Below are 22436 nucleotides of genomic sequence, written 5' to 3' on the forward strand. Positions count from 1 at the left end.
AGAGAGAGAGAGAGAGAGAGAGAGCAGCTGTTCTCTCTCTTTTGACACTGCTTGCCAATTTGCATCATGGCCTGTGTTGACACAGAGGATTACAGCAGAATGAGCAATATTTCACACTGTTTGGATCCTCTCTCCCTCTAAGTCCGCTGTAGTCCTTCGCCCCTCTCAGATACCGCTATGCAACAGTACCGCAACATCTGACACACGATCAATGTCAGATAAAGCTGTGTGTTCTCATTGTCATGTTTAGACATTTCGTGCCAAATGTGCTGTGTCTGCTGAAGTCAAGTGAAAGGAAGCATAAACTATTGCATTAGAGAGGTAAAGAGTGATTCATCTTGTAATTCAATTAATTCATTATCGTTCATCTGACTTCACACACATATGGGACTTCTACCTTGCCCAACCACGCTAATTGACGTATTAATAGACCTATCAGTGCCCTGCATCATTCATTTGGTTGTTTTTTGGTTGGGTCTGTATCCACGGTGACTGGACTGGCGTTGTGATGTTGTTGAATGTGACAGTGTGCTGTGAGAACAGGATTGCCGTGGTATGTTACAGTGTATGTGGAAGGGACAGGGAGAGATCGCTACTATGGTGACCCTCTCTTGGGTGCAAAGCACTGGAGGCTGGCTGGTAAAGCCTAAAGAGACAGACGTTACTTTTCAGTCAAGTCAGTCAGCCAAGTTTGTCAGTCAAATCAGTCAACAAATCAAGCCTTCAGTCAGTCAGTGTCATTGAGTTAGACTGACTGTTCTGGAACCGTGTTGGACAAAACATGGAAGCATAATGCTAGTCCGCTCCACTGATCTTCCAGTCCAGCTCACCTTCCCTGAAGCAGAGACCATCACTCTCTCCGACAACCGTGGGGACTGTCCAGCAAAGCCTCGTGATTTAAAAAAAGAAAGCAAGAAACATCAATTGATGGGACGGTTAAGAGTGACCACATCGCGGAGTCATCCGTCATTCTCCCCCCTGACAATGTTTGCCCCCCCCCCCTGTCGCTCTCTTATTTTATCCCACGACAGAGAAAAGGCTTTAATGCTCTAGTTAAAGCGATGAATGACCCCAATGTAATTGAAATCAATAAAGCCTGGTGGTGAGCGAGGCCAGGAACTGTGCTGAGCCTCACGTTTTGTGTGAAATAATATGAGCTTCTGCCTTGGCCTGGCTACAGGACTACCTACCTACCCACCTACCTACCCAGCACACATGCAGTGATAGGCTGGGAGTTGGAGAATGTGTGTTCCTGTCGAATGGAGCCTCTGCCAGAGGCAACACTCAGCCAAGGGGGGAAGCCTTCAAGCAGAAATATAATGATTGATGACTTGATACTAATTTAGTTTTCTCCCTCCTTCTCCACTCCTTGTCTTCCTTGTCTCTTCACCTCTCTCTGACTCTCACAGCCACAACCAGAGAGCCGCGTCGTTCCGGCACCCTGTGACGGGCCAGATATCTTCGGAAAACACAGAATACACCCTCCAGGACCAGTGAGTGTTCCTCCTTTGTCGTCTTTGGAAAGGCTGTCTTAATTCAGTCTTGTATTAGCACTGCGGGGTGGTTCAAGGTCATCGTGTCAGCAGATGGAAATAGATTTTCCCCTCTCTCTCTTTCCCTCTCTCTCCTTCCCTCTCTCTCCTTCCCTCTCTCTCTCTCTCTCTCTCTCTCTCTCTCTTGTCAGAGCTATGAGGAAGCAGGGTACGACACCTGGGTCAATGTCCCTCTCCCTCTCCCTCTCCCTCTCTCTCTCTCTCTCTCTTGTCAGAGCTATGAGGAAGCAGGGTAACAGACAGGCAGGGCCTGGGAATAGACATTCCATTAACTCACAATCAGAAGAATGAACACTAATCAGCCCGGTAATGACACTAAAAGATGTCCATTTCTATCTCTCAATGAAATAGATTTATTCATGGCCGCCATCTGTTCCTAACTGCTTTTATCATCGGCCATCCCACACCCAGTCTTGGGACTTTTAAAGTTATTTTCTTAAAAGTTATTACCTTAATTGAATGTATGGTAATGAGCCAACTATCATTCACAGATGCCTTTGACTGTTGGCATGGCGAGCCAGCAGGCATAAATCTGTAGTTCCTGGAGTTCCGTAGCAGCTGGACTAAACCGGGTCGTTCCTCAGTCATTTCCCACGTCATGCACTGCAGGTGTAAAAGCAGTCGACGCGCCGCGATGCATGTTTACGACAGGTGTCGTTTCATGTTTAAGCTCCTGTTATGAAGGCATGGGAGCACATAGCTGCCATAGCTCATAAACACAGTTAATAGTGCAGAGGAGCAGGTGAATGTCAATGGTGTGTTGCTCAAGCTGTGTATGAAAGCTGATTTAGAGAACAGATTGTTATTCCTGTCTCCTCTGGCTTCTCTAACTCTCTCCTTCATCCCCGGTGCACTGAGGTTGAGCCAGGGGATTTGTGAACAATCAGGGCCGCCGTCGAAAGTTAGATATCCCCAGATGAGCACATTCTCGAAAGTAACATCATCTCTCTATTACCCTGTGGTACCGGGCTACACTGTTGATACTCCCTGTTTCGTCTTGAATCTCTTGTACGCGTGGAGAGAACATTGACATCCCATGTTCTTGTCATGAACAACGGCTGATTCATTCTATATTACCGTTAGTCCTCCCTAAGCATGTTCCCATACATTCACACTCATACGCACACGCACCCACACACACCCATATACACTCATACGGTACACACACCCACACACACACATATACACTCATACGGTACACACACCCACACACACCCATATACACTCATACGGTACACACACCGACACACTTAAGCAAAAACCATAGACAGTGGGAAGTGATTTTATGATTTATGAGGAACCTAAAGTTCCGAATGGAACAACCAGGAGCAGGAGTTCCTTTCACCATCAGCCCCCTGCAGTGGGTTCACTTCAAGCCCCTCCAACTGGTGCCCACCCCCCAAGACACCTCCGCCCCCGACCTGACTCTGGAGCACGACAATGATCTCCCCTTGGCATTCCTCATTTCATGGGTGGATGCCTGAGGGTCTACAGGGGCAAAGAGCTCTAAAGGAGCAGGACTTATCGACTACTTTGAGGGTCGGACGGCTGTTTTAACTCGCTATTTATATCCAGGGTCAATGTCTCCTGACACAGTCCCTCTGTCCCCTACCATATCTGTGTGTCCCCTCATCGCTCTCCTCCTCTAGATTGGGATTTGGGCTGGGAGTGTCACAGCTGTGCTCTCTGCTGCATTCTGGGTAAAGCATGTGCGCTATGCAGGGAAGAGTTGCCCTGCCTAGAGTAGGCTGACGACGAGAGCTGACTGTTACTGCCGGTTGCCATGGCAGCACGGGTGTGGATTACACTCATCTGAGACCCAGATCTAGATGGGAAAGTAGGTTTCCCCCCCTCAACTTTGCTTGTCTCTCTCTCTCTCTCTCTCTCTCTCTCTCTCTCTCTCTCTCTCTCTCTCTCTCTCTCTCGCTCGCTCGCTCGCTCGCTCTCTCTGTCTCTCTCTTCCTCTCTCTCCTACACTGTACACAGCAATGGGGAGTTAGTTAAAGTTAAGCTTAGGTGACTCCTACATCATATCCTGTAACGGATACACAAGGAAGAACTATTGGAGCAAGAGGATCACAAGTAAGTGCTCTAATCCACCTGGACCAGAGTGATCCTGAGGTGGAGCCTTGGTATTGATCTGGGGTCACTATTGATTTCAGTGTCAGAGCCTCCAGGGTTAGGAGCAGGTAATCTTTCGACCCCTGAGAGGGGGGGGGGGAGAGAAAGAGAGAGGGAGAGGGAGAGAGAAAGAGAGAGAGAGAGGGAGAGAGAAAAGGCAGTGTATCCTATTAAATGTAGGATAATTTATCATGTTTCCCTTAAATGAGAGTTATGGCCTGGTTAAGAGCAAAAGCTGTTTGCAAGTACAGAATGAATGGCTGTTATTAAATGAAATGTCTAGTGTGTACCTGGGGCTGGGGCTAGGTCTATGACTGGGTATCGGCCTAAGACTGGGGTTATGCTCGTGCTGGCTCTGCAGTGCTTGCAGGGAGTAAGCCATCTCTCTCAGATGGTAACCCTGTTGGCCGAGGGCCTGGACCTCTCCCCTCCTCCTCCCCTGCCCGGCTCCCTCGCCCCCTGCCATCCTGCATATCTCTGATGTGAAATATGGCTCCTGTCCTCCGCATCCCTCTGCAAATCTCCCTGGAACCAGTTGAAAAGACAGTGAAGGTAAACAAAATGATAGCCGCCAATAAACCCCGCTGACTCCCTGGGTGCAGGGGGAGTGTCCCGTGAGCAGGCTGGCCTGGTGTGCTTGTTTTGTTCCACTGGAGTTTTCCACCTCCTTTCGCATTCACCTCCATTGTTCCTCTGGCTCGTTTTTTTCTCCCCCCCCGGCCTGCCCTGGCCTCTGGTAGCTGAAGACCGCCCCAGCACCTCTCTGATCGTCCGAGGCCAGGCCTGTTCGGGACAGGAAAAAACAGGACACAGTTGGAGCTTCTTTCATCCCTAGATGGAACAATGCTGGAGTCCAGAGGTGGTGGTTTCACCAGGGGAAGTGAGACGCAGCTTCCCATTGGACGCTTGCTCTTCTTCTGAGGAACTGTATTCTCTGTATACAGTCTGCCGGTCTCTATTTTACACAACCTTACACAAGTCCAACAGTGTTTTTTTCTTTTGGAGCCAATAACAATCGTCCTGTTTTTCCATTCTCTGGATTCTTCTCCATGTTCAAGAGGCCTCGGTTTATTTGGTTTGTGGGGAACAGCACGTCCCAGCTCACCTTGTGTGGTGTGTGTCTCTCAGAGATAGTCTCTAGCTGATATCATGGGCTGGCTGCTGTTCTGGGAGTGATATCAAGCATATGTGGATGGATGTGCCTGTGTGACTGTGTGTTGGCGTCACTTTCATGGCTGTCTGCTTCTTTGAGGCCTTGGGTAAAGCACCATACACACACACACACACACAGTCAGAGGATTTCATTTCCACAGCACTTCTTGCTCCACCCCCGTACATTCTGATTTCATCAGATCATCGTGGTTAACAAGTGTCATCCTAAAAGTTCAGATTCCATCACTGTCCTTGTGCTGTTGTCAGTTTGACATACAGGCCCGACAGTGAGACAGCAGCTCCAGGCTGATCCTCCAGCCTGTCGTATCTCCCTACCCCTCCCACTGCTGAGCCAAGAACTCACCTGTTAGTACGTACTAGGAGTGACAAAGTACAGCCCATAACCCTAACATATACATAACATCTACCATCCATGTGATACATTCTAATCTATCCATATTCCACAATGTATTTTATCTTGCATCAGCTGCTATGGCAGACATGCTTTCAGCCACCGTCCTCATATCCTCTGACTTGAACTCATACTTACTATCATGGGTGGTGGAGGAACTAGAGTTGTTATCCCATTTATATAAATATAATCTTTTACTCCAAAAACTGAATCTAAAACGTAGTAACATAAATGTCCTGCTCTATCCCATCATGCCCAGTCTCCCAGCCTGCATCAGTTCAGTGCAGACCCTCCCTCAGATCCCTGCATGGTTCTTATTCAGCCCGGAGAGTTCTGGACTGACTGGTTCTGGACTAAAAACCCTCCGTAGCCTGCAGGGTTTTCCAGGGGGATGCGGTGTGTCGTTGTATCTGCTGGTGTCTCCTGTGTCTCACTAGGAAGGGATGCTTGTTTCCTTGAAAGGTGTTCAGTGTTCCTGTAGCATGTACAGTGCAGACCGTAACAAGGGCCCCTGGGTCTCGAGCAGGCGTGAAGAGAGTGTGTGTGTGTGTGTGTGTGTGTGTGGGCATGAGTCGATCCACACAGGCTCCAGATAAAGCACCCGTCTCACACAACCTCCTCACCCTTCATATATCTCACACACACACACACACACTGCTCCAAGTTGCCATGGTGACATCATCAACAGTGTGTTGTGTCAGCACACCCACATAAATCAACTTTTGAGCCGACGGTTGCCGTTGACTTTCGATAACGGATGGTAAGAGAGAACCCTTTACTACGATACGCTCCCAAACACATGCACGCCTTTTCATTTGGACTTGACTTCTCCCAGTCTCCCATGTCTCTCACGGCGTTCAGTCATTCTATTCTTATTCAGTCAGATCCTTATTTATGATGACAGCATCAGAGAGTCGACAATATGGGATTGACTGTGTGCCTCTTTTTGGGTGTGACTGTGTTGTGGTTTCATTGACTGAGAGACGGACATGTCTCAGATCAGAGGGAGGGATTAGGGAGGAGCCCTGGCGCCCCACTGCTTTTCATTTGTGATTAAACTCATTATTTGCCAGCCTATGTCTCCCGGTATGGATGATCTGGCTAAATGGTTCATTTAATAAGCAGCTCATTTCCCACATAGCAGGGCTGGGGAGACAACCCTGTCCCGGGTCCCTCCTTCAGTCTTCTGAACTTCATTAGAGAAGCCAAACAGAAGCCAAACAGGCTTCACTAAGACCTGGGTTTACAGTTCTCTCTCTCGCTCTCGCTCTCGCTCTCGCTCTCGCTCTCGCTCTCGCTCTCGCTCTCGCTCTCGCTCTCGCTCTCGCTCTCGCTCTCGCTCTCGCTCTCGCTCTCGCTCTCGCTCTCTTTTCTCTTTTCTCTCCTCTCCCTTTCTCTCAGCAGCATGATAGCTTCACTCCCCTCTTCTCTGTCTCTCTATCTCTCTCTCTTTCTCTCTCTCTGTCTCTCTCTCTACCCCAGGCGTCACCATGCCCAGCACCCAATATATACTGGAGCCCAGAGCAGTGTGACTATGACCTGCAGCTGCTGGCTGCTGCATCCTCCATTACAGTACCACCTTAGATCGCTGCTTCTCCTTTGGGTAGGTGGGAGGGAGGAGACAGGGGGTGGGCGTGGAGTGAAGCCACCTTGCTGCTCTTGAACTGGAATGGAATGTCCTTACCGGGTACTTAGCACCAGGCACGAGGAGAGTTTTGTCCAGATGAAAGGACCTTTATTACAGAACAGGCTGCCATTTGATTGGGAATCGGTGTCAGTGAGCTGGAACACATTGTATCCCCCCCCCCTTCCTGGTTCCATAACAACAATGTGCTGATGTCATGAGGAAGTGTGAGGTGTAATGTGGAAAGGCCTGAGTGCTCTCAGAGGAGTGTGTGGCGTGTGTTATGTGCTTGATGGGACTGTTACAGTATGGTGCTGCTGTCTAGAGGGTCGGAACACACCCTGAGGGGAGGGACCCTCCTACACCAACCAGCGTGTGTGTGTGTGTGTGTGTGTGTGTGTGTGTGTGTGTGTGTGTGTGTGTGTGTGGGAGTCCGGTGTTGGTGTAAGGTTCTAACTGAGAGTGAAAGTGGATATCATAGGGAGTGTACCAGGCGGTCTTCTCTTACACTCTTTGAATGGGTGTTTGCCTGAATTAGGAGCGAGTCTTTGTCATGCCCTGTCCTCTTATGAAACAAGACATACCAGCCTCAGGGTAAGTGCTCCATGAGGGCCTGCACAGGCATTGGCTGTTACTGGGACCATAGCAGTGACAGGACGTTGTCATATCCTCCCTTCAGTAGAGTCTTGCCAAGAGTTCCACCGGCTGCACTGTTCTGCATTGTCTTGTGTGTTGTGATTGTGGGTTGGATTGTTCTGGACTGTGCTCACACTGCTCGACGTCATGATACCACTTCATTTATTCCTTGCAGGTTAGAATCACGCATGTCCAAGCCACCGGCCAATCAGAGACCCCCTAGCATGGTCAGCGAGTCCTCCACGGCTGTGACCTCAACGGTAGTGGACACCATCTCAGCGTCTAAGGTGAGCGGACACCTCTCTCGTGTTGTCTAATTTGTTTGTACAGTAATTGGGCCCATGTTTGGGCTGTAAAGCACCAAGATTGATATTGTATTCTTAAGGCTTCATTGGGGCCCCCTTATACCTACACTGGCCAAATTGGTTTGATCTGCCTGTGAACAGTCTCTCATTTAGATGAATGGCTGGACCGTGTAAATGGATAGTGATTTTTTACGCCCTAAGGAAACTCAATCAAGGACCTCAGCGGTTGGTTGGACTTAGGTGCAGCGTTTGCATCTGTCACACGCTATGTTGATAGACTGGTAAAGCACTGCTAGAAGGTGGTGGAAATAATTGGAGGTTCTAGAACCTCAGGTGTGACTAACACTACAGGGCTAGAAGATGCACTTGTCTCCTTCATATTTGCAGTAGGCTGCTTTGAGGATTGAAAGTGTTGTTCTGCTTCGCTGCCTCGCCTTATCTGCTGTGTTCTGCTCTGTGCCTTGGAAGAACACGGGTCATCCATCCAGCCAGCCAGCTAGCCAGCTAGCCACAAACACACTGTCTGGTAGTCTGACTGACAGTCCACTATCAGCATCAAATGATCAGTCCCATACAAATCAATCAAGTCTGGCAGGAGCAAAATGGCAACCCCATCAACAGCAAATCCAGCAGCTAATACCCTGTCACCCCCACCACCACCACCGCCTTTCCACCCAACACACACCTCCGTACACCATCAGGCCTTCCCAACGAGGCCCCAACCTGCTCACCAGCCAACCCTTCAACACACTAGCCTTCTCAAACGACACGTCTCCCATCGCGGAGCCACACTATACCTAACAGCGGCCCCTTCGCATTCATAAACAACAGCACGCGTCGTTTCACTCGCACTAACGTCGAGCCCTTTCATCCATCTCCCTGTCTGCCCTCTCCAACATGTTATGGCCCAGCCCGTCACGGCGGCAGTGACTCAGAACTCCCGTCCAGGTCCAGGTCCCTGATAGGAGCCAGCTCTCACCAGCCGCTTATGAGCACTCTTTCACAACACTTCATCATTTTTCACTTCAAGGTGTGGGCCGCTAGCAGAGGTGACAATCATGTCATGCAGAGAGGCACACGCTACATGATTGAAAAACACTCAGTCATCCTCAGTGCCAACTCATGTGAAAGCGGTATAATTGCTTGAGCTTGTATTACCTGGTTCCATTTGGTGCTCTTGTCACAAGGCACAAGGGACAGGAAGTTGACTGTGAACAGTGGGCATCAGATATGAATTCATTTAGACTTCTACAGGACAGTATAATGGGGACGTTAATTAGAAAATCATTTTGAAGGTTAGATTTGAGCTTGGTTATCGGGTTTATTGTCTGTATTTGCGTGTAGTGAGTCTGGCTGCAATTCATTTCTGCAAGTTTCCATAGGGAATGAATCAATGACATATCTATTTATATATCTATTTCTATGCCTTAGATTGTTTCGGTTTAGCTCACTTTTACCTGCAAGGGGGAAGTGACATCATGTGACCCCTGATGAATCATGTTCCAGTTAGAACAGTTGCTACGATGCACCGTTCTCAGTTTCCTTCTGGGTCCGGCAGATGGAGTGATAGGTTTGGATGAGTTGAGACTTAGAGCAGATCAACCTGTTCCAGTCATGACTTTATGGAGAAAGGGAACATCAATCATGTCTACTGTCTGTAATATGACCTGAACGGGTTTGAACCGAGCCATAAGGAAGTGAATTCACCTGTACATTGGTTGTCATTACAGCATTTAAACTTACCCTCTTTACCTTTTCAATCGTGTTTCGTTTCGACGGCTATAAATAATACCTAACCGTGGGCATGCAGGTGTTGTCAGCTCGTTCCCCCTCACTTCTCCTCAGCAGTGGCCCCTGGGAGGAGCCCAGAACAAGTGTCGTTTGTGGAGCAGCAGCTAAGGAAGAGCGTGCTTGTAACGACCTGTGTGTGTGTGTGTGTGTGTGTGTGTGTGTGTGTGTGTGTGTGTGTGTGTGTGTGTGTGTGTGGCTCCAGGCACATGGCCACAGGAGCGCAGGCAAGGTGCACAGCTTCGGGAAGAGGGAGCAGGCCATCAAGAGGAACCCCAACGTCCCGGTGGTGGTCCGAGGATGGCTCTACAAGCAGGTGAGCCCCTCCCCCCCTCCTCCGAGTGCTGCCCTCGCATCCCAGTGGCACTCCAATGGCTGAGAACCTGTAGATTCCATTCACCTGAGGTTGGGGTAAATCATTCTCACACACACACACACACACACTCACACACTGATGGAGGTAGAGCTGCCATGCAAGGCGCTGGCCTGCCCACCAGGAACGACTTGGGGTCTTGTGTCTCGCTCAAGGGCACTTTGACACGTGGACAGGACGGGCCAGGGATCAAACCACCAACCCTGTGGTCCCCTCCGGAACCACAGCTGTCCCACCTACTATACTATATACCTACTAAACTGTAAGCCTACTAAACTAATACACCTTCTAAACTATACACCCACTGTACTATATACCTACTAAACTGTAAGCCTACTAAAGTATACACCTTCTAAGCTATATACCTACTAAACTGTAAGCCTACTAAAGTATACACCTTCTAAACTATACACCTACACCCACTGTACTGTATACCTACTAAACTATACGTCTGTCAGTACAGAACAGTGGGTATATTGCGTCGGTGACGTGTATATGTGTGTAATGCGAGTCCTTAGTGTTTGTACAGTAGAGTGTGACTTAATGCCAGTAGCCCACAGCCAGAGACTGCTGTGTGTGTGTGTGTGTGTGTGTGTACAGCACAGCTTCAAAGATGCCCGTGCACGACCCTTGTGTGCTGTGCCTGGATGAGCAGGCAGATGACACTCATCATGCCCCATCATGGGCAGCCTGTGCCCCACAGCTCCCCAGATGCCTGCTGCATCACTGGGGCGCTGGGCCTGAGAGATGGCTCCATTTATCCTGAATGATTAGAGGACCACGCCGCACCATTAGCTCATGTTGACTGATGCCCCCCCCCCCAGGCATGTGGGCATAGCTCCACCGAGGATGGAGATTGGGGTATAAGGATGGAGAGGGAGAGAGGGAGACTGGGAGGGAGGGAGGCCTTGGCAGTCCCACGTCATCCACTCTGGGTCGTGATGTGTGTTTTGACCCTGTGGTGTGTTTCGTGTAGAACAGCAGGCAGCCCCTTAGAGCAGCTACAGAAAAGGAAACACTAATGCAGAGAAGGCATTTAATTATCATATTCCGGTAATGTGCATAAGGTCTGTTTTAATGTGTTTTCCCTCTGGTTCTTAGTGTATAAGAGTAGTCCATTTCAGGTTCAAGGGTTTTCATTTAAATATGAATGAAAGTGTAAAGTGGTTGTGAGGGTGCGGTATGTAAATGCGGTTGTGTTTTGCTCCTGCAGGACAGCTCAGGAATGAGACTGTGGAAACGCAAATGGTTCGTGTTGTCTGACTTCTGCTTGTTTTATTACAAAGGTGAGTGACACACACGCACACCACCAACCAAACACACAGTGTGTGAACTTGGGAGGCACAGTCATTAGGAATAATTAAAATGGTCGCAAGGTGAATTGATTGGGTTATGAGATCAGACTCTCGATGCAAGTTCCACTGTCTCCTGGTGCTCGAGTTAGACCTCTCAATCAGCCCTGTAATTAGACAAGGTTTCGCCACGGGCAATTCTTTGTCTCTTTGCCAGTGTCCCTGTCTTTCTCTCTCTCTTAGTCTATTTCTGTCTCCCAGTCTGTCTCTCTCTCTTTATATCCCAAAGTCTTTCAGAGACCTATTTCTTTTCTCAGACCTCTCTCTCTCTCTCTTTGTGCCGTACTCTCTGTTAACAGAGATAGAGAATTCTATTATTCCCTCCTATATAATCTTTAAGTGTCATTATGGGATGTAATCTATGGTGTTGTTGCCAGGGCAGCCGTTCCTACCACCTCTCCATTTATCATAGTGAACAGCCAGATAAGTCTGCTGCCACCTCATAGGGAGTCTCTCCTTGAATCATCCTTGAATTATGTCTCAGCAATTACACCAGCCCTCCCTCCCTCCCACTCTCACCCCCCTGCAGCCCCCAGAACCCTGCTCTGATCCACACTCTATGACCTGCTGTTTATGTGGGCACATGGAATGGCCAGCATCTATTGCAGCTCATAAATGTAAATCTGATGTTTTGTGAGGATTTTATGATGATAATAACGGTGTGTGTGTGTGTTGTGTGTGTGTGTGAGACAGACAGTCGAGAGGAGACGGTCTTGGGCAGTATTCCCATGCCTAGCTATGTCATTGCCCCTGTCGAACCTGACGACCACATCAGCCGCAAGTACGCCTTCAAGGTAAGACCTCAGTCCCCCCCCTTTCCCCCCACCACCCACACACACACACACACTCCCCCAAACCACTTCTGTCTGCCTTGGCTTAGTTTGCTGCTTCAGCATGGCCGTCTACACTGTTCAGACTTTGTGCAGGCTCAGTGTGACTATAGTCTAAAGTGATCAAAATAAAGTAAACAAAAGTGTCAAAATAGTGGAGAAAGCCCTCACTTCACCAGTGGTTTGTTTGTTTATTGTGTCGGTGTGATGACTCTGTGTCTGGATTCCTCTGGATGTTGCCCCGCTTCTTCCCTGTCCATCATCGGGCTTCTATTCTCACCATTGGTGCTGTGGGATACCTCGTCCCTAACCCCTCCCCCATCTTCATCTCAGTCGCCCTGGCCTCACTCGCCTGGTCCTGTCCACACTCTGCTCCCCTTTCATTGACCCCACCCTGGAGTACCCTTTTCTGTCTGCACCCAGAGATGAACCAGCCTGCTATCAGATAGTCGGCTGCTGTTTGATCTCAGATGAATCCCATAGCAGACTTTCCCGGCGGGAAACAATCGGTTCTAATGTACCGTTAGCTAGTCACAAAGACAGAAACACATTGGTAATTGTTGCTCGTCTCTCTTCATAAAGTAGTTTGTGGTGAGTAGAAGTGAGATGTTCGGGCTGGGTTGTCTGTTGCGTTTGACAGAGGCTGGGAGTGTTCCTGTCCTCGGGCGTAGAGCGGGGGTATTTACACATCCATCTCCCCCTGAACAAGAGCACAGGAGGCTTTATGAAGAACAATACAGCGTGAACGCTTCATGCTCTCACTTCAGGGCACCGTGCAGCAATCCTTTCATATTTCTTTTGTGCTGGTTGTGTGTGTTCCTCCCTGTGAGTGTATACGTACGTGTGTGTGTGCGTTTGACTGTAAGACATATTTTCTGCATTCACGTTACATACAATTGAATTTGTATGACGATAGGGCCGAGAGGCATATTAATTATACATTGAACCTCTTTTCTCTAGCTCTTTATCCTGCCTTAGGAGTACAGTGTGCTATGCTGTATATTACCGTTGGGCAAGTGCTTCCAGGGTTCAATACTGCTTGGCTAATTATCCACCTTTTATTTAAGAGGTCCCCCATCACCACAGCTCTCTCTCTCTCTCTCTCTCTCTCTCTCTCTCTCTCTCTCTCTCTCTCTCTCTCTCTCTCTCTCGCTCAGTCTCGCTTACTCTCACTCTCTCTATTTTTATACATATAACTCTGGGAAAAAATGATACAATATACCTGCCTGTTTCATTAGTGAGTTCAATGAAAGGGCTAAATGTATCCACCAACTACTGTACATGTTGAGTCTTTGTTAGTGCTATATCTGCATTAGTTGTGTAAGCTGCTTGTTGTTTAGAGAGGTCGACGTGTCTCCTGTGGTACAGCCCTGTTCAAATCAATGGATTCAGACATGGTCTCTCTTATCAAGAAGAGACCATCAGAAAGGCACGCTGCCCTATGACATCATGTACGAGGCCCACACAGCCCTCCTTTACTCCCACTTCCCCCTCAGCCTCCCTTCCCTGACTGTGGTGTCGTGGTGTTTCTACTGTACTGGTCTGCATTGCAGCACTGTCGTGTTTCTCGTGCCCAGTTTCCATTGTACATATTCTGCTTCCTCGAAGCTTGCTGCTTTTGCTGTAGCACAATGTTATTGTTAAACAAATGTGAAATCTCTGAGTTTAGCATTGAGGACTCCTAGTTATGAACCTGTCAAGGTTGTGTAGACCTATTGACCACAGTGTGTCTCTCTGTTTGAGGGAGTCCACATTGACTTTCAGGTACTGCTCTGTTTGCTCATCTCACTATGTCTCTCTGGTTTCCTATTGGTCGATTCCCTCCCGTGGCGACCCGGGTGTGTGCGCCGGCGGAGCAAGCGTCTCTCTCCCCGGGAGGCTGTTCTCAAACACACAGGCTCCTCCCTGCCTTGCATGAATAGGTATTTGAGCCCACCCCATCCGTGAGTCACTCGCTTTCTGCCACGTCATGTCTCATCGGACAACAAACGAGGAAGGATGCATCATTCATCTCCCGCCCGCGTCCTCACCCCCATGGTCATCCGTCTTGCAGCCCTGCATGACACCCCTGCATGACTCTGCTGCACCAATCAGGGATGCACAATACCAGTGCTGAGCTGTTATCCCGTTTCTGTTTAATGACATACTGAGTGCACGTTGGCCGGAGGAAACAAGACATGAGTCCCTCTGAGCACTTCTGAATTGAAATGATTGGACGTCCCAGTCAAAGCCTTATTGGTTGTTGGATAAAAAGATGACAGGTAGACACTGAGGGCCTCATTTACTAACAGGATTGCGTCCATTTCAGGCGTAAAATAGCGGGTAAAGACATAAAACCATATATACAAAGGCAGCGCACTTGAGTAAGAACGCAGATTACCGCTGCTGGGAGGGTATAAGGGAAAGTGGGTGTGTGCCGCAAAGAGATGCTTTGAGAGAGGCTGTAACTTTGTGAACCAATATTTCTATCTCCTGTTCGCTGAACCTTTGTTTTCTTTTCCTCCAATCACCCATGGTGGCAGTAACATGCAGGCGATTCCTCCTGTCTTTTAACGGCGCGCTAATTAACACTAAAAGTCTGAGTAAGGTGCTGATTGCCCGACAAGGATCTGGTTTGATAAATACCACGCAAAATGCGGAAATAAGCTGTGCGCCATTTGCGATTGGGCAAAGGCGCGGCGGATTAAGCTGCGGTCGCAATGTTAGTAAATGAGGCCCCGAGTCTTTCTTTCGCAGCACCGGTATCGGTCCCTCGCCCGCCTCATGTCAGTCCCCAGGATGTTGTTGTCACCGTGGGAGCTGTGAGACACTGGGGGGTCTCACAAACCAGACCCTTGTCCTCTCAGCCTCCATGCACTCTCAGCCTCCACCTCCCATTCTATAGGGTTCATCGTCCTCATTGTCTGTACTGTTCACAACAAGAATCCCATCTGTTTGTATCTGAATGACCTGAGACTGTTGACTTTTTACAGCTGTTTTTTTGTTGTTGATAACCAGAACTGTTGTCAACGTTCCACTGCACTCTGAATGAACCTCCAGAAGTGCTGTTTATCTGTACAGTTCCCTGCCGGGTGTCTGTGTGAGGAAGCACTGTTCCACACACACAGTGGTTGTTAAACTGGAGCCGAGTGCAGGGGAGCCAGATAGGTTAATCACCTCGCAGGAGATTAAGACTAGACTTCCCTACGGTAGAGTGCGTACGCCCACCCGACTTTGCTGAGTAAACAAGCCCAAAACAGTTTCCTTTTAGGTACGAGACCTGTTTGACAGCAGATATGTAGCTATCCCAGTGTTGGTGGATAGTGGAGCTATCCTGGGTTGCTGTTGGCGCTGACGTGGAGCCCCCTGCTACAGCGTGGTGTTGTGTGCTGCCAGCCTGTCCATTCAGCACTTCAGTAGAGATCCCTGTCCGGCCAGCGTGCGGCATAATCCAGGACTCTGCAATCAAAACATGCTTTGTCATCAGCTTCACCGAGTTAGATCATTACTGTAGATCTCACCCAGACAGACTGAGTCCAATACTACCAGTAGCATTGCAAAACAATCAACCGTTGGTAGAGACAGGCTATTCACAGTTCAGTGTGGGTAGTTGTTGGTACTGGGGATAAGGGATGGAAAAGCCGACGGCAGATGCTATTCATGGTCAAGGGCAGGTTTATTTGAGGAGGGACTGAAGGATGCACGTGAATATGACGAGAACACAACACTGGAGGAGTAGTACACTTCCAGATCATATAACAACACAAGGCCTTGGATAGCTAGGCAGTGGGAAATCATCTGCCGTGTTGGACAGTGGGGTGTTAAGGATAAGGTAGAGGGTTGGACATAGGACTGAGAGTTAGGCTTGGTGTTGTGGGGTTGGCTCGCTTCAAGACTAAGCACTATAGCAGTCGGGTTTGGAACTCTTTAGAAACTGCTGAGCTGCATAGTCATCGGGTCGTTGGGCAATTGGTAGTCTGTTACGAGGGTGCCCCCCCGCAAGGCCAGGGCCGGGGGAGGGAGGGGGGGGGGATTAGCCTTGTGGTGGCAGTCAGGGCTGGGGGTTGGTGTTGGGGGTGAGGAGGGTGAGTGCAGATTTTACTAGCGGACCAGGAGGTGAGGTGAAGCCCATTAGAACACATTCTCCAAGACCTCAAAAACAACTAAAGGCTATATGGCAGCTAACAAAGTAAGACACAGGCTGAGTGGAGTGATATGCTGTTCATTTCTTCTAGTTATGCCTTTTTGTTTGTCTCTCTCTTTCGTTTGTTTTCTTATTTGTCTGTCTGTCTCTGTTTGTATAATGTATGTATGGAGCTGTATGTTATAAGTGATTTGTCTTTACAGCATTGTGAAGCAGGTTTTTTTTCCACGACTCAAAGCCTGTCTGAATGTCATTTACCATGGCTAGTCAGGAATGCTGACAGGAAATTGAAGTTACTGTTTTTACCGAATATTTAAATCTCCTTGTCTAATCTTAGCCCTCAGACCCATACTACTTTATTCAGCCTGTTGCATGAAAAGCTTTATCTTACACAACTGTTTTTGCTTAGTGCCACTAACAAGCACCCGGAGAACCATGGCTTTGATTTGCTCATTTTGTATTACCATCCACTACTGTAACATCACTGCTACAGTAGGGTTTCTTTCTGTAGGTGAAGAGACATGTTGGTGCTGGTGTTTGAGCTAACATGCCCCGTTGCTGTTAGTTTTTAATTACAATTTCCTTTGGGAGGGAGCTGTCATAATGCTGAACCCAACCCTCCAACCAATCCGGTCTCTCTCTCTCTCTCTCTCTCTCTCTCCCTCTCTGGTATTCTCTCTCTTCCTCTCCCAGGCGAGCCACACAGGGATGCGCTCCTACATTTACAATAAGAACTCTGTGATTGGCTCGCAGGCGGAGCACGGCGGGATGCGGACGTACTATTTCAGCGCCGACACCCAGGAGGACATGAACGGCTGGATCCGAGCCATGAACCAGGCCGCGCTCATGCAGAGTCACGCCGTCAAAAGGTCAGCACGGCCCTTTCATGAGCCTTCATTTCCGAAAGCCACCGTTCCCTCGTCAACACCTCCTCCGTTCCCCCCCAGTTCTCCACTGCAGTGCTCGGACAGCGAGACGGTGAGCTGTGTGCTTTTCCGAGGCGTTCGTCTCGAATGAAGTGGACTTAAACTAGGAAGAGCTGTGGGGACTATGGTCTTCTCTCTCTCAGATGTCCACGCACCTGTTCAAACATGGGCTGAGAAGCTCTGGGAGTTGCTTTTGGAGAGTTACTTACCGAACACGGTTTTAGCCTTGGCACGGCTTGGTCCCGCTCAGTTTGCTTTGCCAAGCCTGGACTCGGTCGTACGCAGACGGGCCTGCCCCGGTCAGCCTGCCTGGCCTCAGGAGCCTGTTCTGGGGGGCTGGGAGGGGTGCAGCTGGCACCTGTATGGATGAGCGCTGCTCCAGCCTTCTGCCTGCTGAGCCGGGGCCAGTAGACACTCTACGCCAGACAGAACACAGAACATGAGACGCCACAACGGAATATAGTCACTCCCACTGAAAGCTCAGCCTTCGATAAAGCGCCGGTACAGAGCATCGTTTTCGCTCTGTGAAGTCTTATGCGCTGTGAGACTCCGCCATCTAGTGGGCAAAGTAGCAAAGTGCCCATGGAATACTGTATATATCTGGATTTGTGTCGTCAACATTGTCCTTATCGTCTCACTGTTTCAGTGGTTGCATCATCACTACAGCTTCTTAGAACATTACTAAGTTACTGCGAGGTTTTTAATAGAGGTATTTAAAGTCAGATGAAGTCTGAAGGATAAACATGTTTGTTTGATCTGATCTATTGAATATCACATGCAGCATGTGTGCTCAGAGTATTTTCTTTGAATAGGGTGTTGTCCTCAGAGGATACACATCATTAGTAGAATACACACATACTTATTTATAGGGAGTTTTTCATTTTGGTCCGATTAGCATTGGAATGATGAATCACATGAATTACTCCCCAGCAGAGATGGTCCCACGAAGCCTTCTGATGAATTATAAGTCCCATCTTCCGAGCTGTTCCAAACACTGTGCTGGATGGATCGGCTAGCCCTCAGCTATTTGTTTCAAACCAAATGGCTGTCATGTCTATTCACCAGGGACTCGGTGGGCCTCCTCTGCCAAGCACCGCACTCGGCTCCACTCAGAAAATATGAAAATATGTAGGAGAGAAAGTCACTGAAACATACTCAACACATCCTTACCCCTCCCTACAGAAACTCTGCTGAGTCAGCCTGTTTGTAGGTTTGACTATCAGTCAAATGGGAAATTGCATTCAGAGTTAACTCCAGGTTAATTACAGTGTCTTGTTAACCGCGGCTCGGTGATTCGTAATCCGCCTGTTTCAAGATCACCAACATATGTCATCGTCTTGTATCCTGAGCAAGGAGAGTAGTTGGCACAAGAGGCACTACTTTAGTACTTAACACTTCACCACTCAAGGTGTCTGAGCCTTCCTGACCAACCGTCTGTGATATTAGTTCTGTCTCGCTGAGGTAATCTATAGAAGGAAATAGAGAGGGGACAGAAAACAAAACATACAGCCATTATAGCGAGTAGTATAGTACCAGGCCTGTAGACAAATGGAAGCAACTAGAATAAACACCAAGGAATCAGTATGAGTGTTTGTTTAAAAGCCACACTGAAGATGTTCTCTCTTCTATGGGCCTTAAAACAGTATGTAATGTGCATATATACATACTCGCACACACACACACAAACAGTCTGTATAGTTTTTGGAATTTGCACAATAGACTGCTCATGTTCTCCCACTGTTTCCACTCTGATCCTATGAAGTCACGTCTACGAAGTGGGATATTTACTTTAAGTTTGCAGTTTGACATGAAGGTTATGTTGACATGCTGTGATGTCTTGCTGTTGTTTTCAGGCATCCTTTATGACCTCTCTCCCCCCTTCTGTCTCTCCCTCGTTCCCCCCCTCCTTTTTGCACCTCCATCCCTTTCTCCACAGGGAGGTGGAGAGACCAGAAAAAACTGTACAGCAGGCAGTTCCCCAGACCAATCACGTCAACAACGTCAACAAGAGCTCCTCCCAGCTGGAGAGCTTCCACAGGCCGGACCGAGAGGAGCCTCCGGACGATGCCATCCGATTGGCCCACAGGCAGGAAGAGACGTACGCTCTGGACAGCTCGGGGAGGCCCACGGAGGCCCAGGGGGACGGGCTGTCTCCAGACTCCGCCCCCGGCCCCTCCCACAGGAGCAGCCAGCCTCCCCCAGGCCAGGCAGCCCCTCCCCCAGAGCAGAACGGGAACGTGGTGTACAAGAGGGGCTTTGTCCCGCGGACGGACACAGAGAAGCAGGTGCAGAGGAAGACGGCCCTGGCTCAGGTGGAGCACTGGGTCCACGTTCAGAAGAAAGACCCCAAGAGGTCAGTCTGACCATCTGCCCTCAACGCTCAAACACCTGACCTCACTCAGACCAGGCGACTAATCCATCACACCTGGTTTTCAACTGTAAAGATGGTTACCCACCAGAGAGGGCTAGGGATTTACCATATTGCCAGACCCAACTCGCTTAACGTAGAGCTGGCATTGCAGCGCAGGTTGCAGGTGGTTTAACGTCTGCAGCAGGTGAAACACTGGGTTTGGGTGTTGCTGTGTGCTGAGTGTTGAAGCAGCGCGAGAGGCGGGAGGGTTGTGGCTGTCGAATGTGTAAACCACTTTATCCATTCTTCTATACCTAGGAAAATCTCCATGTGAAAACACCTCCACCTAGTGGCTAATGTGATAACTTGGTGGTCAAGTTATTGTTTGAGCGCACTTAAAATAATTGTAACACATTGTCATTTAGTCATTTAGCAGACGCTCTTATCCAGAGCGACTTGTGTTAACACCTGTTCAGTAGGCTACTGTACTATCATCTCCCTACTTTGATCCTAAGGGTGTGTTGATCTAAATGAAGGGGTCTCCTGTGGGGCAGCAGTTAGTGATAGCCTGTCTCTGTCCTCCTCGCAGCCTCCCCACAGTAGAGTACAACCTCCCCAGGCGCACCCCTCCCCCGCAGCCCAAGGCCAGCGCCCTTGAGGCCTACCAGACGTTGCCAAAGCCCCCCCGCGTCCCTTCGGCCGCCGGCTCCCCCCCGGCTCCCCGCGACCTGCCCAGCGACTACAAGTACGCCCACGACCGCCTCAGCCACTTCCGCATGTCGACGGACGAGCGCGTGGCCACCAAGGAGGGCATGGTGTGGCAGCTGTACGAGTGGCAGCAGCGGCAGCAGTTCCGCCATGGCAGCCCCACTGCGCCCATCTACGCCGGGCCGGACTTCCTGGACACGGCCTCGTTCAGGGTGACCGTGGAGATGCCTCGCTCCATCTCCGTGCCCCCCTCCCCGTGTGAGGTGCCCCCGGCGGGGCCCGCCTTCAAGCCACTGTCCCCCCGGAGACCCCACACCCCCTCGGACAGGGTGACGGTGCGCCCCCTGGATGAGGTGGCTCCGGGAGACTCCACAGGCTCCAGTTCCCCCAGACAGGTCTGCCCCCAGGTGTCTCAGGTAGGTCTGCCCCCAGGTAGGTCTGCCCCCAGGTAGGTCTGCCCCCAGGTGTCTCAGGTAGGTCTGCCCCCAGGTAGGTCTGCCCCCAGGTAGGTCTGCCCCCAGGTGTCTCAGGTAGGTCTGCCCCCAGGTAGGTCTGCCCCCAGGTAGGTCTGCCCCCAGGTGTCCCAGGTAGGTCTGCCCCCAGGTAGGTCTGCCCCTAGGTGTCCCAGGTAGGTCTGCCCCCAGGTAGGTCTGCCCCTAGGTGTCCCAGGTAGGTCTGCCCCCAGGTAGGTCTGCCCCCAGGTAGGTCTGCCCCCAGGTGTCCCAGGTAGGTCTGCTCCCAGGTAGGTCTGCCCCCAGGTAGGTCTGCCCCCAGGTGTCCCAGGTAGGTCTGCCCCCAGGTGTCCCAGGTAGGTCTGCTCCCAGGTAGGTCTGCCCCCAGGTAGGTCTGCCCCCAGGTGTCCCAGGTAGGTCTGCCCCCAGGTGTCCCAGGTAGGTCTGCTCCCAGGTAGGTCTGCCCCCAGGTAGGTCTGCCCCTAGGTGGGTCTGCCCCCAGGTGTCCCAGGTAGGTCTGCCCCCAGGTAGTCCTGCCCCCAGGTAGGTCTGCTCCCAGGTAGTTCTGCCCCCAGGTAGGTCTGCTCCCAGGTAGGTTTGCCCGAAGGTAGTTCTGCCCCCAGGTAGGTCTGCTCCCCAGGTCTCCTAGGTATCCCGGAGGTCACTCTTGTGGCACCCACATGTTGACATGTGGGTACAACTTAGAGGATAACCTTAACTACTGGATATGTTTAATTCTGCCGCATCACTCTTTGACAAACGTGAGAAAACCCCCATGAGTCTCAAAGCAACCCCGGAAGGTAGATAACTGTAAGAGTTGGTCGTGGGACAGTGGCAAACTTGAAGTTGCACAGTTTCAGAACATCCCCGAAAACATGAATTCTCACACTGTCTGAGGACATTGCCTTTGTAGTGGATTGATCTAGTTCCTCTTGGCTCAAAAGCCGATTTTCTGTGTTAACCAGTAGAGGAAGGGCCCAGCTTGGGAAGCTGAGCTTGAGAAGCAGTCCGCCTTCAACTCCTCCCCCCCCCCCCCCCCCCCCCCCCCCACACTCTGATGTTGAGCTGCTCACACAGTCCCACACCCATACTGGCTCCACAGGTGGTGATCTCTGAGTCTGTGTGTGTGTGAACTCCCAACCTCCTCACACCACACGGTCCCCACGCTCTGACATAGGGTGTGTGTGTGTGTGTGTGTGGGGGACGTTCCCCCCCTCGCCCTGTGCGCTCCCAGCCACACCCTCCACATGTGAGAATCTCCCCCTGCAGCCAGACCTCCACACCAGCAGCCAGCCTCAGCCATGTCAACAAATCGTCCCCGCTCGGCCGTCAGCGCATCGCCCGACCGCTGCCGTCGACTCACTAATTACTCCGTCTCAAACAGCACGCCTTTCCTGGGTTTATGATCCATCAGGGAGGAAGATGTCTATTTTTAACGAGGGGGGAGACCAAGTATGTGGGGACCATCCGAAAGAGCAAGGGTTTGTGGGAAAACTAAATTTAGTCAGCGGATGAACTTTGTTTTGGTGTATGCAGCATCTTTAAGGCTGATAATGTGTCTTTGGCTGCAGTGTGTACCGCTATGGAGTGATTCCCTGTAGCCCCCTGTGGAATACTCATTAAAGTGTGTGTTATCAAGGGCTAATGCAGTTAGCCCAGGGCTCCTTAGCACCCTATAAACATCTCCACTGGATCTCAACCATCAGCAACCGGCCGTCTCTTTCTTCTGAT

At 50.1% G+C, this 22436-nt stretch overlaps 1 protein-coding gene across 14 annotated transcripts in view; it reads left to right on the forward strand.

Moving 5' to 3' along the window:
• Window positions 1-22436, forward strand: part of plekha7b (pleckstrin homology domain containing, family A member 7b) — a 71253-nt gene that overhangs the window by 32560 nt on the left and 16257 nt on the right. For 13 of the 14 annotated variants that reach the window (XR_006957644.1, XM_047041309.1, XM_047041310.1 and 10 more), the window contains 8 exons: window positions 1410-1493; window positions 7674-7785; window positions 9797-9907; window positions 11178-11250; window positions 12010-12110; window positions 16963-17138; window positions 19132-19548; window positions 20135-20669. Coding sequence is in view for 13 of the 14 variants with exons in the window: in XM_047041309.1 (XP_046897265.1) it covers window positions 1410-1493; window positions 7674-7785; window positions 9797-9907; window positions 11178-11250; window positions 12010-12110; window positions 16963-17138; window positions 19132-19548; window positions 20135-20669 (1609 nt within the window). In the remaining variant the exon portion in view is untranslated. Of the gene's footprint in view, window positions 1-1409; window positions 1494-7673; window positions 7786-9796; window positions 9908-11177; window positions 11251-12009; window positions 12111-16962; window positions 17139-19131; window positions 19549-20134; window positions 20670-22436 lie in introns of those variants that run through there. The other variant, XM_047041320.1, reaches the window with a different exon arrangement.

Source organism: Hypomesus transpacificus, chromosome 19, assembly GCF_021917145.1.
Source record: "Hypomesus transpacificus isolate Combined female chromosome 19, fHypTra1, whole genome shotgun sequence".
Taxonomy (NCBI): Eukaryota; Metazoa; Chordata; class Actinopteri; order Osmeriformes; family Osmeridae; genus Hypomesus; species Hypomesus transpacificus.